This window comes from Caretta caretta, chromosome 2 (genome assembly GCF_965140235.1).
Source record: "Caretta caretta isolate rCarCar2 chromosome 2, rCarCar1.hap1, whole genome shotgun sequence".
Taxonomy (NCBI): Eukaryota; Metazoa; Chordata; order Testudines; family Cheloniidae; genus Caretta; species Caretta caretta.
Window position 1 is genome coordinate 34,366,329 of NC_134207.1, and position 18,227 is coordinate 34,384,555.

The following is an 18,227-nucleotide window of genomic DNA, read 5'->3' on the forward strand; positions in this document are numbered from 1 at the left end:
TCATTGGGGGTGGTTTAATTATGCCAAAGGAAGAGCTCTCTGCCACCAGCATAGAGGCTATACGGGGAGACCGTACAGCGGCACAGATGCCACATTACAGCTGTGACAGTGTAGGGTTTGTAGTGTAGACATAGCCCAAGTTTCACTGTCCTGACAAGATAACCCCATTTACCTTGCACATAAAAACCTTATCCCACACCCATTTGAATCATAGTGTAGTTAAGAAACCCACAGTATTTACATTCCTCATTTTCTATACATATTCAGTGTATAAATGCCATTGATTATGTCACCAAAAAAAAAAGTTCATGAGCACATATTCCCCTACCCACAAAGTTTGATGTTTTAAAAAGTTAATTCTAGTTAGCTTATTCTCAGCATCACCACATGTAAATCCTACATCTTAACTCAATCTATTCTACAGATACTGGGTGCAGACTCAATGTAATAATAACGAACAACAGACCAAGATTGTAGATATTCTGTGCAGACAGCAGAAAACAGTGAACACTACATACAGCATATTAACATTTCATAGACAAGTACTTGAAAACATGCCCACATCTATGTGTTACAAGTTTAAGTCCATGTGATACTACCATAATTAGACATGAATTTACTGCACATGGACAGCATGCAGGATGTGAGTTAACGTTTGGAATAACTTAAATATGCATTTCTACTCTTTTAGACTTTAGATTAACCTTCGCTTAAACATTTATTTGAAATGCAGACCATTATCACTCTTTACCAAGTGTTTTAGTACTTACTTTCTCAAACAGTTCTATCCATTAACTTTTAATGACTGTATACATTCACTTTTCCAGACACAAAGAATATATACTGTACATTTCCTTAGAGATTAGCCGTAACCTAATACAGTAGAACCTCAGATTTATGAACACCAGAGTTACAAACTGTCTGGTCAAACACACACCTCATTTGAAACCAATAGTATGCAATCAGGAGAGACCAAAAAAAAAGCAAATTAACCAACTACCAAAAAAATAAAGGGAAAGTTTAAAAAGATTTGACAAGGTAAGGAAAGTGTTTCTGTGATTGTTTAATTTAAATTAAGATGGTTCAAAGCAGCATATTTCTTCTTCATAGTGAAGTTTCAAAGCTGTGTTAAGTCAATGTTCAGTTGCAAACTTTTGAAAAAACGACCATGTTTTATTCAGAGTTAAGAACATTTCAGAGTTACAAACAACCTCCATTTCTGAGGTGTTTGTAACTCTGTACTACATTCCCCCCATTTACATTCTGCCCTCTACTTTTCACCACCACCCGTGGCTCTGTCTCAAACATCATGTATGTGTCTCCCCACTCCCCTTTGTTTCATTCAATACTAACACAGAAAAGCCAGTACAGTTATCACAGTAGAAGCAGTATCCCCAGAGTAACACAAGACTGACTAGGACTGCATTAAAAGTTGGGGGCTTGGGAGCGGGGGAAAGTTATCTTGTCTTGACTTGTTTGCCATACATTGGAATAATCATTTAAGTACTGAACTTTTGCTGGATTGCTTGTCAGAGCGTGCCATTCAGAACTCATGTTAGAACTCTGACTTGCAGGTATGAAAAGTATCGTAACTTAACAACTAGAATCTGACTTTCCCCACTTTGCCCTAATGTTTCTGGCTTATACCTGTTAATCAAACTCATTGCTTAAAGATGTACTATTTATTGGGGAGAAAAAACTGACTTTGCTTCCCTTACAAGGGCTTATCCCTCCCTCCCTCTTCCCCCCAGCATGGTACTATTATTTCTACTTTATATTAAGGCAGGAACAGTAACAGGAGGCTATTAACTTGTGCACCTGTATAGCATAGGTGGTTAATGCAATTGTGCTTTTCTGATTTCACATTTGAAATTTTCTACTGCACTGCCAATATTGTGGTTAGCTGTACTGGAAACACTGGAAGACCATACAACTCCTTGGACACACTGTCTACCACTACTCTAACAAAAAGCTTAGCTGTTGAAACTCAGAGGGTGATGTAGAAAAGCTCTAAGTAAGTGAACAGACAAGACCACTTCATAGTCATTCAGCTCTCATCCATGTAACCTAAGTTGAATCTAGATAAACTTGCAATTTAAGACAGATAAAATAAGTTCCCTGATAGATTGTAACATGCAGATACTTTGTACGAGCGGTTTCCATTGGCTTTTGTGAACTTCTTGAACTTTATGCTCATGATTAGAGACATACTGCTGGACTTGAATACTCTAAGTGGATAACTTGGCAGGAAATTGTTCCACAACCCAGTATCTGATGAAGATTTTTGGGAAGTTCTGGACCCTTGCTGGCAGAGACAGTCAATGCCTTCTCTGAGAAGACAGAGGAGGAAGCCAGCTGATTTGAAGGAAGCAAATGTGAATTCTTAGTTTAAGAAATCAGCTGTTGATACTTACAATCCACCCACTTATTGAACTATCAGTCAACTGTGTCGTTATGGAAACAGCTGTAAGGAGGCAACTCAGTATCTGGATACTACTTTGAGACTGGTCAATATGGATTCTGATCTGGTCACAGCACAGAGATAACTTGTTGATCTCCTGGCAAAGGAAAACGACCAGGTATGCATGATGATTAGTATGTCTATCAGAAGCATTTGCTCTGACTTGTATGAGTAGACAGGTGTAGGAACAGACAGATGACAGAGGTGGCTTAATTATTTTGTCTGTATTAGAGAGGTTTCTGGAAGGTACTTTTGTAGAATTTGTTTTCTGTCCCCAATGGCTCTCTAATATGGGTTCCTCTCTGTCACTGCCTTTTTTCTGCTTAACATGCATATACAGCTGTAAGTTTCAGGGTAACTGCAGCTGTATCCATCCCTCTGTGATCCACTCCAGGAGTGCCCAGTCAGGTCTCCAGCCATCACTTATCTCTGGGAAGGGACCTGTGTCCCACTCCTTTCTGGGCAGGGATTTTAAGGCTGCACAGCCCCATCCTCCATTGTTCTAGGCCCAGCAAGCCACTGTGCCTAACAGCAAGCAAGCACCTGTGCTTTGCTTGCTCTCTGTGGACTATGATCAATATACACCAATAGTTAAAAGTTACCACCTGGCGCTCTCTCTGCCTAGAACACGAGGGTAAAAGCATCACAGACAAAACAAAAAAAACAAACCAACATGCATACATAAATGTACCAAAAATCAGGGCCCTGGTAGGCCAAAGTCTTGTCAATCATTCAGCAAAGATTGGGGCCTCTTAAGTTTGCTGAACCAAAAGGAAGTCCATTTAAACTCATTTTATCTATTTCAAGTTTTCGGTCTCTGGAAAACCCAGTTTGAACCAGCGTATACAAACCATTCAAGGAGTGGTTTACAATCTCAGCAATGTACTTTAGCCACCCCGCCCTCCCGTGCATACAGAGTTCTTGGAGCGACTGTGGTAACCTCTGCCCCATGGAGGGGAACACAATTAATTAATAAATTTAATGCAATGGTCCAAAGACACTGCATGGGTTGTAATCATAACAGCCATTAGAAGGGTTTAGTAAGGAGGTATGTTTCTGCCTACTGATGACACTTAAAATTATGTCTCCCTGTTATCTGATCCAGAGAGCGTGAGTAAAAGACAGACTGATTAAAATTCAACCCAGATAAAACAGAAGTGATGCTAGGCTGAAGAAAACTGGGAGAAATGTCCGAGATTATACTGGCCCCTTGAATCAAAGGCTTATGCTCACCAGTTGAAACTTCAGTTCTCAAATCTGATGTCTTGGTCTTTGCCAGCTTGTATTAGATAATGCCTTGGTCACCACTGCTATTTGGCTATCTTGACAACAACAAAAAAACCTGCTTTTTAAAATTGTGTTAACTGTTTGAAACACTCCTTAAAACTTCGTTATTCCCTGCAAATTACAACTCATTATTTTAAACTGTGTCTACATGAGGTGTTAAGGTGTGCTTTAACTGTGTTATCTAACATTTTTTTAAAACACCACCATCCCCTGCCCCACACATCCAGCCCAAGACAGCTTCACCTTCCCCGTGGGAACCCTTTTTCTCAGATCTGCACCTCTCACGACCACGATATTAGACTATTGCAATGAATTCTACAAGGAATACACCTTAAGTCTATTCAGAAATGGAAGTTAATGCAGAATGCAGTTGCTTGTTTGTTAAGCACAATATCTCAATGTAAACAATGACATCAGCGTACCAGGATTTGCAGTAGCTACCTACTAGTTTCCACCTAGAGTTTAAAGTGTTGACTATAAAACACTAAATGTTGCCCCTGCATTTCACAGGTGAGATCCCATCCTCACCTCTTGTTTACTATCAGCTAGTGACATCTGATCAATTTCTCAAGTCTTATTTCCAATCCTTTTTTCATACTAGTGACCTTACTAAATGAGAAAGACAAAACATTGAACAAGGTTGGAGAAATCTATAGTGGTAGCCATATCAGTTCCAGTGTATTACACTGCATGAAACATTAAACACTCTCCTATCTGTTTTATGTGTTTAGTTTTGGATTTTTATTGTGGTCCCATCAATCTTCAGACTGACTTTCCTTTTCCTGTAATGAAAGCTGGACTAGAAGCTCAGACTAGGGTCTGAATACCAGCACCTCAGCTGACAGAAGGCCTCTTTCCCTATAATCGTTCCTAAGCGTATGTCTTCAACGCAGACTTAATTTCGGTTATCAACACTCAAGTTAACCTAACTTGAATGAGCATTGTTTCACATTGTGACCACTCTCAAGCTACACAGAGTGGTAATGTGAGCAGCTGACTAGTTGCGCTAACTTGAGCTTTAGCCTATGACCCAGTGGTTCTCAACCCTGTGGCCCGTGGGCTGCTTGCGGACCAATCAGCACAGAGCTGCGGCTCAAGTTACATCCTCAGGGCCATATAGGTAACAGTGGATGCGGTCCACAATGGTAAATAGGTTGAGAACCACTGCTATAACCCCTGACAGACCAGACAAGGAAGAGTTTGTATGCATAGACAGGACTCAAGTTAGGGGCAACACTTGAGTTGTAACTAGTTAACTCTGCGGAAGACAAGTCCCAAGGTAGCCAGGACCCCAGCACCTAGAAACAAATTAGAATTAGGGCTGTCATTTAATAGCAGTTAACTCATATGATTAAATTAAAAAAAAATTAATCACGATTAATCGCAGTTTTAACCGCTCTGTTAAAAAATAGAATACCAATTGAAATTTAGTAAATTTTGGATCTTTTTATACATTTTCAAACATTGATTTTAATTACAAAACAGAATACAAAGTGTACAGTACTCACTTTATAGTATTTTTATTACAAATATTTGCACTGTGTGGATGATAAACAAAAGAAATAGTATTTTTCAATTCACCTCATACCAGTACTGTAGTGCAATCTCTTTAGCCTGAAAGTGCAACTTACAAATGTAGATTTTTTTTGTTTGGTTACATAACTGCACTCAAAACAAAACAATGTAAAACTTCAGAGCCTACAAGTCCACTCAGTCTTAGTTCTTGTTCAGCCAGTTACTCAGACAAACAAGTTTGGTTACAATTTGCAGGAGATAATGCTGCCCATTTCTTGTTTACAATGTCGCCTGAAAGTGAGAACAGGCTTTCGCACGTCACTGTTGTATCCTGCATTGCAAGATATTTACGTGCCAGATGCGCTAAAGATTCGTATGTCCCTCCATGCTTCAACCACCATTCTAGAGGACATGCATCCATTCTAATGATGTGTTCTGCTCGATAACGATCCAAAACAGTGCAGACCACTGCATGTTCATTTTCATCATCTAAATCAGATGCCACCAGCAGAAGGATGATTTTCTTTTTTGGTGGTTCGGGTTCTATAGTTTCCGCATTAGAGTGCTGCTCTTTTGACTTCTAAAACCATCCGTCACACCCCACCCCAATCAGATTTTGGAAGGCACTTCAGATTCTTAAGTCTTGGGTCAAGTGCTGTAGCTATCTTTAGAAATTTCACATTAGTATCTTCTTTATGTTTTGTCAAATCTGCAGTGAAAGATTTCTTAAAAACGAACATGCTGGGTCATCATCCGAGACTGCTATAACATGAAATATATGGCAGAATGCATGTAAAACACAGAGCAGGAGGCATACAATTCTCCCCCAAGGATTTCGGTCATAAATTTAATTAATGCATTATTTTTTTAATGAGCATCATCACCATGGAAGCATGTCCACTGGAATGGTGGCCAAAGCATGAAAGGCATATGAATGTTAAGCATATCTAGCATGTAAATATCTTGCAAAGTCTGTTCTCACTTTCAGGTGATGTAAAGAAGCAGGCAGCTTTATTTCAGGTAAATGTTAACAAACTTCTCTCTCTTAGCGATTGGGTGAGCAAGAAGTAGGACCGAGTGTACTTGTAGGCTCTGAAGTTTTACATGGTTTTATTTTTGAATGTAGTTATTTTTTGTACATAATGCTACATTTGTAAGTTCAACTTTCATGATAAAGAGATTAAGTGAATTGAAAACCTTTATTTTTGCAGTGCATATATTAATAAAAATAAATATAAAGTGAGCATTGTACACTTTCTATTCTGTGTTGTAATATAAATCAATACATTTGAAAAATGTGGAAAACATCCAAAAATATTTATATAGTATTCTATTATAGTTTAACAGCATGATTAACCAAGCAATTAATTTTTTAATCGTTTGACAGCCTTAATTAGAAGCCATTACAGATTACATTACATCAATCCATACATTAAACACTTGCTTGCTTAGTGAAGTCTGCATTTTGCACTAGCTGAAGTTTCAGAATCTAGGCAGAAGCAAACTTACTTTTATTTAGAATGTTTCTCAGAGTTTTCATGAAACATCAATAGCTTTTAAAAAAAGTAAGAAACAAAGTGATAATATATGAAAAAACAACTGTGTTCTGTAACATAGAAGGAAATTCAGTAATAAACCAGCTAAGTCAAAGAGATTAATAGCCCTGGCAAAGCCATGTTTTCGTCTCACAGTCACCATCTCTAGTACTCTTGTACTTTTATCGTCGAACTTGTTAGCTTAATAAGATATTCTGTATGAATTTCAGTGAGCTGACTACTGACAAACATAGACTGTTTAAACTAGTGTGCTTTCTGACATGCAATGAATTCAGTGTCCTAACTCTGTTCTCCACATTTAGAAATACAATAGACTGCTCAGCATACAAATATGCAGGTATATGTTCAGAAGCAAAAATATACTACAGTAAGATTATTTTCTAAGGAAATCTATTTCTCACCATTAGCAGAGACTCAAATATAACAGAGATAGCCAAAGGATTAAATTTAAGGTATAAAACCTGAAAATATTGGTCTGCCTCCCTGAGCCAGAAAACATACATTTTACATACATAAATGATTTTAAATAACCACTCCTCTTCCCCCCCCCCCACACACACATCTGGACTGAGACCAAATGTGAAATGGAAGCCCTAAAGGATTCTGAGATAGTTAAAAGTGAACTGGAGAGATTGGAGGACAGATTAGACATGGGCCTGAACCAAAACCAGAGGTGCACACACAACTGAAATTTGGAGCAATTGGGCCCAGATTTTTTAAGAAATTTAGACACTGCTACCATCAGCATTGTAAAGCCTAACTAATTTAGGGACATAAATCTCATTTTCAAAAGTGATTTAGGAGTCAAAATCCCATTGACAGTCTATCCCTTTTGAAAATGAGATTCACGCTCCTCAATCAGTGAGTATGGCAACACCTAAATATCTTTTTTTTTTTTTAAAAAGGGCTGAGCCTTAGGCTTCAGTAGCAGACCCTAACTTTGCAACTGAGTGCCCATATCCAAATAGAATGGAAGTTGGAATTCAATCTTAACTGCTGTAGTTACTATTATATGAAACAATATGGCATGATCAAAGACTGTTAGTTAAAACCTACCAGAAGAGGACCTGTTTCTGCCTACAATCCACTGACTTTTTGTTCAGAAGATTCCACTGGAGAACGAGAACAGAGCAACCTCTGCAGCAGGTTGGGGAACGCTGTTCTGACAAGGAAGCATGCAGAACTCCTCCCCCATACAAGAACCATCCATCCCTCATTGCTCTCAGCAGCACCCTTACCTCCGCAAGCCACCTTTCATTAACTCTAGCCTTAAGTTACACAGCAAACATTTTCCAGTATCAGCATCTATACCCTGACACACAATTTAATAGGGGGAAAAAAACCAAAACAGTCAATATGATTCAGGCTGATTCCTCTGAAGCGTCAGAGGCATTGCCAGAGCAGAAAATTATAAAATATTTAAGATTCACTGGTTGAGTCTGCTGGTTTGCACAATAAGGCTATGTCTACACTACAACTTATGTTGACATAACTTATGTTGCTTAGGGGTGGGAATAAATTACCCCCCCTAAGCGACATAAGTTACGCTGACATTAGCGCTGGTGTGGACAGCACTATAGCGGCAAGAGAGCTCACAGGGGCTGGAGTAGTTAAGCCAACAGGAGAGCTCTCTCCCATTGGCTTCGAGAAGCTACATTAGAGAGCTTACAGCAGCACAGCTGTAAGATCCCTCTCCTTGCAAGTGGTGAATAGGAGAGGTTTGGGGCCCACTCTTGGAACGGATTGTTAATATTCCTTTATAAGTGCAAAATGTCAGCAGACTTTCAATAGATTGTTAAGAAAATATCAAAAGGAGGTATCTTTAGGTAGAAACTGGTATTAACCTACTCATCTGAAGCTTTCCTTTTGGGAGGAGAGTAGGTTAAGAAAGAGATATTGTAGCAGCTCTAGCTCCAAAAATATCTTGATCTCATAGGTATCTTCAATCCCTATCAGTCTGCCTCTGAGCACAAGTTTCATAAGAAAACTGTATAGATATCTAATTCTGAAAATAGACAAGAAAAAGCAATCATGCTAGTTTTGTTACCTTTAACAGCAGCCTTTGTTATTGTTGACCACAAAGTGTTGGCTTTACTTGCCTGAAAAACCTCAAGGGAGAAAATACAAGGGAACTTTTGTGACTTTATACCTTCCTCTTAACAAGAGGGCTTGAAAAGTTTCTTTAATACCAACCACTGAGGCAAATATGCATCTCATACTCTCAAAACAAGGAACCTCAGAAATCATGCTCCTGAAATGTAAAGGAACAGGATTATTGTGTAATGTTAATTGTGGATAGTATTTAATCAGGATATTGTCAATCACCTTGTTTAAAACAAAAACTTCTGAAAGCCAGGCTAAGGTAAATGCCCACATAAGCTTAACTCTGCCTTCTTTGAGCCATGCACCTATATGTCCATAATACACACACACTCCCAACTCTGCCTTTTAACCGTAATGAGCAGACACTACTAGCACTTTCCCTACGCTCAAAACTGAGTCCACTTCCCCAACAGAATACCACACTTGTAAAATTTAACATCACTTCATAACCTTTTACAAACCCTTCACACTTACACACCCTAACCCTATACTTTCACCTATCCAACAGTACAACCACAGACTGGGCTCATGTCCATCTTATTATTGACAATCCCATGCCAAGACCACCCTAGAGCCCTGCTACAACCTACACAATTCTCTGTTGAAATGATGCAAACCAGAACCTCAAGATACATATGTACTCCTTTCCTTTGAGGACACACATGGGGGTGGGGGAGACTCCACCCCAGATCTCTGCATATTGTAATCAAAAACTCTTTCAAACTGCTCCAATTTAGTCCTCTCCCATTCAATGCAACACCCCTAATGCAAGTGCAGCTGGTGTATGCACATAAATCCCAGTGGCTATTGCCAGCTCCCAGTGGGCGGGGAGGTCAGAGTTAAGGCTGCTTCCTTGTTTACCTTACTTCTGTATTTCCTGGTTTCCAGAAGTTTGTGTTTTGCTGAACTCAGCATTCTGGAAATGCACAAACTATCACCAGACAACCTTAACTCTGTATTTACTTTCTTTTTATATATTTACTATCTACTGTACACAGACCAGCTGGGTGCTGCAGTCTGTGTCTCACCCCCAACCCACACAGAGAGGGAAGAGGATGCCCACAAACTGACTCTCTGCTCTAATCCATCTGTCCTGACACAGGGTGAAGGACCTCTATCTCTATCTCCCTTAGGACGTATTAATGCCACCTTCCACACCATGACCCCATCCAAATACCTGCCACACAGCCCCTCCTGTACTTTTGATATTCCTCACCCCCGCGGGGCAGCCCCCCCTCCTCTTTACTGCACCGTCCCCCCGCGGGACAGCCCCCCCCTCCTCTTTACTGCACCGTCCCCCCGCGGGGCAGCCCCCCCCCTCCTCTTTACTGCACCGTCCCCCCGCGGGGCAGCCCCCCCTCTTTACTGCACCGTCCCCCCGCGGGACAGCCCCCCCCCTCTTTACTGCACCGTCCCCCCGCGGGACAGCCCCCCCCTCCTCTTTACTGCACCGTCCCCCCGCGGGGCAGCCCCCCCTCCTCTTTACTGCACCGTCCCCCCGCGGGACAGCCCCCCCCCTCTTTACTGCACCGTCCCCCCGCGGGACAGCCCCCCCCTCCTCTTTACTGCACCGTCCCCCCGCGGGACAGCCCCCCCCTCCTCTTTACTGCACCGTCCCCCCGCGGGGCAGCCCCCCCCCTCCTCTTTACTGCACCGTCCCCCCGCGGGGCAGCCCCCCCTCCTCTTTACTGCACCGTCCCCCCGCGGGGCAGCCCCCCCCTCCTCTTTACTGCACCGTCCCCCCGCGGGGCAGCCCCCCCCCTCCTCTTTACTGCACCGTCCCCCCGCGGGGCAGCCCCCCCCTCCTCTTTACTGCACCGTCCCCCCGCGGGGCAGCCCCCCCCTCCTCTTTACTGCACCGTCCCCCCGCGGGGCAGCCCCCCCTCCTCTTTACTGCACCGTCCCCCCGCGGGGCAGCCCCCCCTCCTCTTTACTGCACCGTCCCCCCGCGGGGCAGCCCCCCCCTCCTCTTTACTGCACCGTCCCCCCGCGGGGCAGCCCCCCCCTCCTCTTTACTGCACCGTCCCCCCGCGGGGCAGCCCCCCCTCCTCTTTACTGCACTGTCCCCCCGCGGGACAGCCCCCCCTCTTTACTGCACTGTCCCCCCGCGGGACAGCCCCCCCCCTCTTTACTGCACTGTCCCCCCGCGGGGCAGCCCCCCCCTCCTCTTTACTGCACTGTCCCCCCGCGGGGCAGCCCCCCCCTCCTCTTTACTGCACTGTCCCCCCGCGGGACAGCCCCCCCTCCTCTTTACTGCACTGTCCCCCCGCGGGACAGCCCCCCCCTCTTTACTGCACTGTCCCCCCGGACAGCGCCCCCCCCCCAGGACTGTACCCCGAGGACAGCGCCCGCTCGTTACTGCCCCCCCCCCCCCCGGCGCGGTGCCGGCACCTGGTGCGGACGCTGGGCCCAGGCCCCGCTCCTGCAGGGAGTCGAGGAAGCGGACCTGGCGGGGGGCCCCGGGCGCTGCCCCCCACAGGCGGTTGGCGGTGCCGCGCAGCAGGCGGCCGCTCTTGCCGGTGAAGGTGGTGAGGTAATCCATGGCCGCGCGCTCAGGGGGCTCTGGCCGGGGGCGGCCCCATACGAAGGGGGGGGGGGGGGAGAGACTCTGGCCGCACCGAGCTCGAGTCACCAACTTCTACAAAAAGTTTGGAGCGAGCCCCGCCCCGGCCCGGACTGCTCTTAAAGGGGCCGCGTCCCCTAGCGGGGCGTGTGAGAGCGGCGGGCCGCAACCCCAGAACAACACGTCTTGGCCTGGCCTGAGTTTGACAGCGACGGGAGGAGTCCCTCGTCTCCCAGCCACCGACCCAGCCCCCCCGGCCCGGGCGCCAGGCCGCCTGCACGAGGGGAGGGGTGTGTGTATGGGGGTTGGGAACCCGGTTGCTGTGGGGGAGGGGGGCCCTGTAGTTTCCTGTGTGCAGTGGGGTGTGTGTCACGTGTACTGTGCGGTATTGTGTCTGGGTGTTCGGGATATGTGTTGGGGGGGGGTCATATGTACTGTGTGGTTGGGGTTGTCAAGTGTACTGTGTGCTGTGGAGAGGTATGTCTGTGTCACAAGGGTGCATATAGAAAAGGAGGACTTGTGGCACCTTAGAGACTAACAAATTTATTAGAGCATAAGCTTTTGTGGACTACAGCTCACTTCATCGGATGCATATCTTGAGCCTGGCAGAATGCCTGCCGCTCTGGCAGGGGTGAATGTGCTGTGGATGGATGCCCTGGAGTGAGTGTATCCAGCATTAAAACATATGGTTTGATTGGCAATTTCCCTTTCATAAAATCAATGTATTATCTCATTTTTGTTAGAGGTTGTTTCCTGGGCGCTCCTTGAGATGTAAAAGAGGAAGGGGGGCCTGAATACACTTAGGAGAAGTTTTGCAAACTCTTCCTCTCCTCTCCCATGAAACAAAACAGCCACCTATTAACTGCCTTCTGGACAGTATTCTGCAGAAATACTGAGCCCGAATGCTGCAGCAACTGTCATAAACAATCATATTTATGCACCATTATTACAATAGGCTCTTGCATTTTTTAATAACAAAGGTTTGCAGCCAGGTCACAAACACAAGTTATTATTTCATTCTGATCTCACATAGAGCCATTGCCGTCCTCACATTTCAATAAACTTTGTTTTTTGTTTTTTAAAGGTCTGGCTAGGAATATTTCTGTGCAAGTTGATCATTTTTCCATGATGTGCAAAGGTGGTCTGGGTTATTTATGCTGTGAAAACCTTCAAAGATTTGGTTAATATGGCCTGGATCCACAAAGCTCAGCAATGCAATGCCTATAAAATCACCAGAACAACAATGGAATCCACAAAGTCAGAGTTAGGCACCAAGGTTCCCTATACAATGAAAGGGGAGAGATAGGTGCCTAAGAATGGGATCCACAAAGGCTGGGACTGCCTAACTTAGTCAATGGGAGATACCAATGAGAGTGATGTGTCCTAAATCCTACTCCTCTCATGGGGTTTGTCACCTAAGTCAGGCTGCAGGGAGGTGCTTAACTGGGCTTAGCGATACAAGAACAGGAACCTGTCCTACTGCAGTTAAACAGCTGAGGTGCCAAAGCCATTTTTAGCGAGAAATGCTAGAGGAGGAGAAGGTGCATTCCCCTTATAATTTTTAGCCCAGTGGTTAGCACACTCCCAGGATCTAGGAGACCCAGTTTCAAATCTCCCCCTGTCGGACAGGGAGAAATGAGTTGGACAGAGGTCTTCTACTTCTCAAACTGTAAGCAACAGTGCTGGTCGCAAACCTGGATAAAAGAGGAGGGTTCTGCAGAGGGTGTTGCAACCCACTCAGGTAAAGCCTTACTGCAACAGAAACCAATCACTTAAACCAGGGGTGGGCAAACTACGGCCCGTGGGCCGGATCTGGCCCATCAGGGCTTTGGATCTGGCCCGTGGGATTTCCACCCCTATGGCACCGCAGGCCCCGTGCCGCTCCCAGAAGCGGCCAGCACCACGTCTCTGCGGCCTCTGGGAGGGCTCCACGCGCTGCCCTCGCCTGCAGGCACTGCCCCCCACAGCTCCCATTGGCTGGGAACAGGGAACCATGGCCAATGCGAGCTTTGGGGAAGGTACCTGCAGGCGAGGGCAGTGCACGGAGCCCTCTGCCCCCTCCCCCAGGGGCCGCAGGGAAATGGTGCCGGCCGCTTCCAGGAGCGGTGAGGGGCCAGGGCAGGCAGGGAGCCTGCCTTAGCCCCACTGTGTGTCGCTGCCACCCCGGAGCCACTCAAGATAAGCGACACCGGGCCAGAGCCCGCATCCTGAACCCCTCCTGCACCCCACACCCCAACCCCTGCCCTGAGCCCCCTCGGCACCCCACAGCCCTCCTGCACCCCAACTCCTTGCCTTGAGCCCCTTCCTGCACACTGCACCCCCTCCCATACCGCGCATTCCCTCTCACACCCCAACTCCCTGCTCCAGCCCTACATTCATGGCCCTGCATGCAATTTCCCCATCCAGATGTAGCCCTTGGGCCAAAAAGTTTGCTCATCCCGAAGTTAAATCCAAACTTCAGAACTGTAGATGCAAATGGAGCTCTAAATCCAAGTATAAGAGATCCCCATGAGAGCTGAAAGGAAGTTGAGATGGAGACATCAAATCCTGATGACCAAATCTGTAACAACAGTAGGCACGTGGAATGTCCGTACTTTGTATAGTATGGGAAAGCTGGCATAGGTTACAAGAGACATGAAAATACCATTTAAGTATACTTGGCATCAGTAAAGCAAGATGGTGTCTAATGGTGCTACAATCTTATACTCAGGACGAGGAATGCATGAAATAGCTGTTGGAATTGTTCTAGATAACATCAGAGTAAAGATCCTGTTGGCTTAAGAGCCACTGAATGACAGACTAACAGCAGCCAGGCTGCAAACAAGATATGTCAAGTGTATGATAATCCAAGTATATGCACCAACAAATGCAGCAGGTGACCGTGAAAACAATACACTCTACATGCAAGTGCAACCAGTACTGGATGACATACCTAACTATGACATCAAGTTGGGTTTTTTGTTTAACAATTTGTATACTTTTTTATTCTTGTATATTTTTAATCTTTTTAAAAACCATTATTCCAGTGACTTTTCATCTTAACCTGTGTTGACAAACTGTCCTTTAAAATTGGACATGATGTACCAGTGTCTTGAATACTGTCATATGAAGTTAGATGGTAGACAACTTCAATGAACAAATCGGCAACAACTCTATTGTTTGGGAAGGAGTCATGGGTACAGCAGCGGAAGCCCCCCAAACTGATAATGGTAAATGGCTCTTGAACCTCTGTGGCACAAACACCTTAAAGGTAGGCAGCTGTCTCTTCCAGCACAAAAGGATTTGCAAGCTCACATGGAGATCAACAATTTGACTGTCAACCACATAGACCAGTGGTTCTCAACCTATTTACCATTGTGGGCCACATATGCGGCCCATAATATGTTATGTCAAGTGAATCATGTTGTGAGCAGAGACTCACCCGGACAGATCACTGAAAAAGATACTGCTTGGCAAAACCCCATCTTAATCAACTTTAAGAAAGACTTCGATAGTGTCCACAGAGAGACCCTGTGAAATACTGCTAGAAGCTATGGGATATCAGACAAACTGATTAACATAATAGGCAGCTCAGGGCACCCGCACTCATATTTTCCTCTCATGATCCAGCAAGGGCACGCACTTTTAGAGACCCAGCTCCTAATTTCCTGGCTGTGCAGTTCCCTGCCTACACTGAATTTCCTAGCAAGTCAGACTGCTTAAACAGGCCATGCTTTTCATTCTCCTCAGAGGCTATAAATGACATAATTGCCCACAATTATAAGGTGCCACACAGCTTTTCCTAAGCACGCACGTTTATTCTTAAAATGAAAGCATTCCAGAGAAAACATTAAAACAATAAAAGAGCCCACATGCTTGCTAATAAGGTTACCTTTTTCTCAGAACAAGAATCCCAATGAACCTGCGAGTCATCCCTAGTATAGGCTGACTCTTTGATCTGGGAATAGATAATTTGTAGACAATGGGTTTCTCCTCAGGGCCTAGCTTCAAACGGTTGGGTCTGGAGGTAGAAAATTGCATTCTCCTTGTCCCAAGTATTTCCTAGGAAATCCAGTCAATTTAGTTTATCACAAATGTTCATTCTTATATGGCCCAATGCTTAAGAGTCCTTTGAAGCTCATAATACTTCCCAGGATTTACATTAGTAATGTCTCCACCCTAGAAACATTGCATACAATCCCACAATAATATATAAACATTTGTATTTTTAATACAATGAACTCCTAAGATTCTTAAGGGTTGTCCAGACTATTTCAGAAAATTGCCATGTCTGTCACAAGCAGTTTATGCAGTGTTATACCCAGGTCGGTCCCAGGATATTAGAGAGACACAGTAGGTCGGTAATATCTTTTATTGGACCAACTCCTATTGGTTAGAGACAAGCTTTTGAGCTTACACAGAACTCTTCTTCAGGTCTACCCAGACTTGAAGACGAGCTCTTTGTAAGCTCAAAACTTGTCTCTCTCACCATCAGAAGTTGGTCCAATAAAAATATTACCTCCCTGTCTTGTCTCTCACAAGCAGTTTATGTGATTAAAATAGATGTGCAGTAAGGATACAGGCCTGGACGAGTGGTTTGATACTGTGGCTGGAATTAGACAAGAATGTGTATTATCACCAATCCTCCTTGCATTAGCAATAGACTGAGTGGTGAAGCGGACAATAAAAGGTGTAAAATAGGTTACTGAAGATAAGTTACACAACCCTGACTTTGCCAGTGACATTGCTAACTATAATATGGAATGGAATTATTGCCCTTAAATCAGAGGTGGAACAGGAAATAGCAAAAATTGTATTGAAAGTAAACGCAGAAAACACCAAAATTATGAAGGTAGGAAACTGGACAACAGATGCAAAGGTGCATGTGGATGGAAAGGAAATTGAACAGGAGAAGAGTTCTGCCATCTGGGCAGTGTGGTGACATTTGAAGTTGGCAATAAAGATATTAATACGAGATTAGGAAAAGCAAACACCACTGTTTGAAAGGATGAACAACACCTGGTCAAGCAGAGGTGTCCATACCTAACTAAAGGTCAGATTATACCATGTGATTATATTGAGCATGCTACTGTACAGAGCAGAGACTTGGCTGATGACAATGGCTAACAAAACAGCCTGGAGGCTGCCCCTCACAGATAGCTGATGAAGATACTACAAATTTCATGGAAGAACAAAATTACAAATGTGAGAGTAAGGGAGCTGACAGAGCAGGACTGTCATAAGGCCTATATACCCCATGCTGGCCCAGCTTTGAAAGGCTGAAATAAAGCAACTGCTTGCAGTCCCAGCCAGAGCTGACTGGCAGCCTCACAGCAGTTGAGGATAAAAGAGCTGCAGGACAGGAGACGGGGAGGCTACCAAACAGACTATGACAGTTTGGGGTGCAATCCAAACCAGTGAGGGGCTGTGTCATCCCTGTCCTGCAACCTTGGGTGCCTTGCAATGCCCCGGGCCACTCACAAATAGCCTAACAGCATGCAGGTTACACTCTGAGTGTCTGTGTATAGCTGCAGCCTGCCTACACGCTCCAGTTCCACCAGCCTAGGTTACCGCATGCAGAGTGACCCCAACAGATATCTTAGAAGATTAGGGTTGGAAGAGACCTCAGGAGGTCATCTAGTCCAACCCCCTGCTCAAAGCAGGACCAACCCCAACTAAATCATCGCAGCCAGGGCTTTGTCAAGCCGGGCTTTAAAAGCCTCTAAGGATGTTACCTCCCGAGGTAACTCATTCCAGTGCTTCACCACCCTCCTAGTGAAATAGTTTTTCCTAATATCCAACCTAGTCCTCCCCCACTACAACTTGAGACCATTGCTCCTTCTTCTGTCATCTGCCACTGCTGAGAACAGCCTAGTACCATCCTCTTTGGAACTGCCCTTCAGATAGTTGAAAGCTGCCATCAAATCCCCCCTCACTCTTCTCTTCTGCAAACTAAATAAGCCCAGTTCCCTCAGCCTCTCCTCATAAGGCATCCGCCCCAACCCCTTAATAATTTTCATTGTCCTCCGCTGGACTCTCTCCAATTTTTCCACATCCTTTCTGTAGCGGGGCCCCCAAAACTGGACACAATACTCCAGGTGTGGCCTCACCAGTGTCGAGTAGAGGGGAATAATCACTTTCCTTGATCTGCCAGCAATGCTTCTACTAATGCAGCCCAATATGCCCGTAGCCTTCTTGGCAACAAGGGCACACTATTGAGTCATATCCAACTTCTCATCCACTGTAATCCTCAGGTCCTTTTCTGCAGAACTGACGCTTAGCCAGTCGGTCCCCAGCCTGTAGCAGTGCATGGGATTCTTCTGTCCCAAGTGCAGGACGTTGCACTTGTCCTTGCTGAACATCATTAGATTTCTTTTGGCCCAATCCTCCAATTTGTCTAGGTCACTCTGGACCCTATCCCTACCCTCCAGTGTATCTACCTCTCCTCGCAGCTTAGTGTCATCCACAAACTTGCTGAGGGTGCAATCCATCCCATCATCCAGATCATTAATTAGGATGTTGAACAAAACCGGCCCCAGGACAGTCCCCTGGCCACTCCGCTTGATACCAGCCGTCAACTAGACATTGAGCTATTGATCTCTACTCATTGAGCCCGACGATCTAGCCAGCTTTTTATCCATGTTATAGTCCATTCATTTTTATCTTGCTGGCAAGAATACTGTGGGAGACCGTATCAAAAACTTTGCTAAAATCAAGATATATCATGTCCACTGCTTTCCCCATATTCACAGAGCCAATTAAT

The 18,227-nt window shown here is 44.9% G+C and overlaps 1 protein-coding gene across 3 annotated transcripts in view; it reads right to left on the bottom strand.

Moving 5' to 3' along the window:
* Positions 1 to 18,227, bottom strand: part of OXR1 (oxidation resistance 1) — a 404,974-nt gene that overhangs the window by 133,682 nt on the left and 253,065 nt on the right. Inside the window, exon 1 of one of the 3 annotated variants that reach the window (XM_048841479.2) lies at positions 11,314 to 11,512. The exons of the other annotated variants lie outside the window; for them this stretch is intronic. Coding sequence (XP_048697436.1) covers positions 11,314 to 11,464 — 151 coding nt within the window. The 5' untranslated portion in view covers positions 11,465 to 11,512. Of the gene's footprint in view, positions 1 to 11,313; positions 11,513 to 18,227 lie in introns of those variants that run through there. 3 annotated transcript variants of the gene reach the window in all.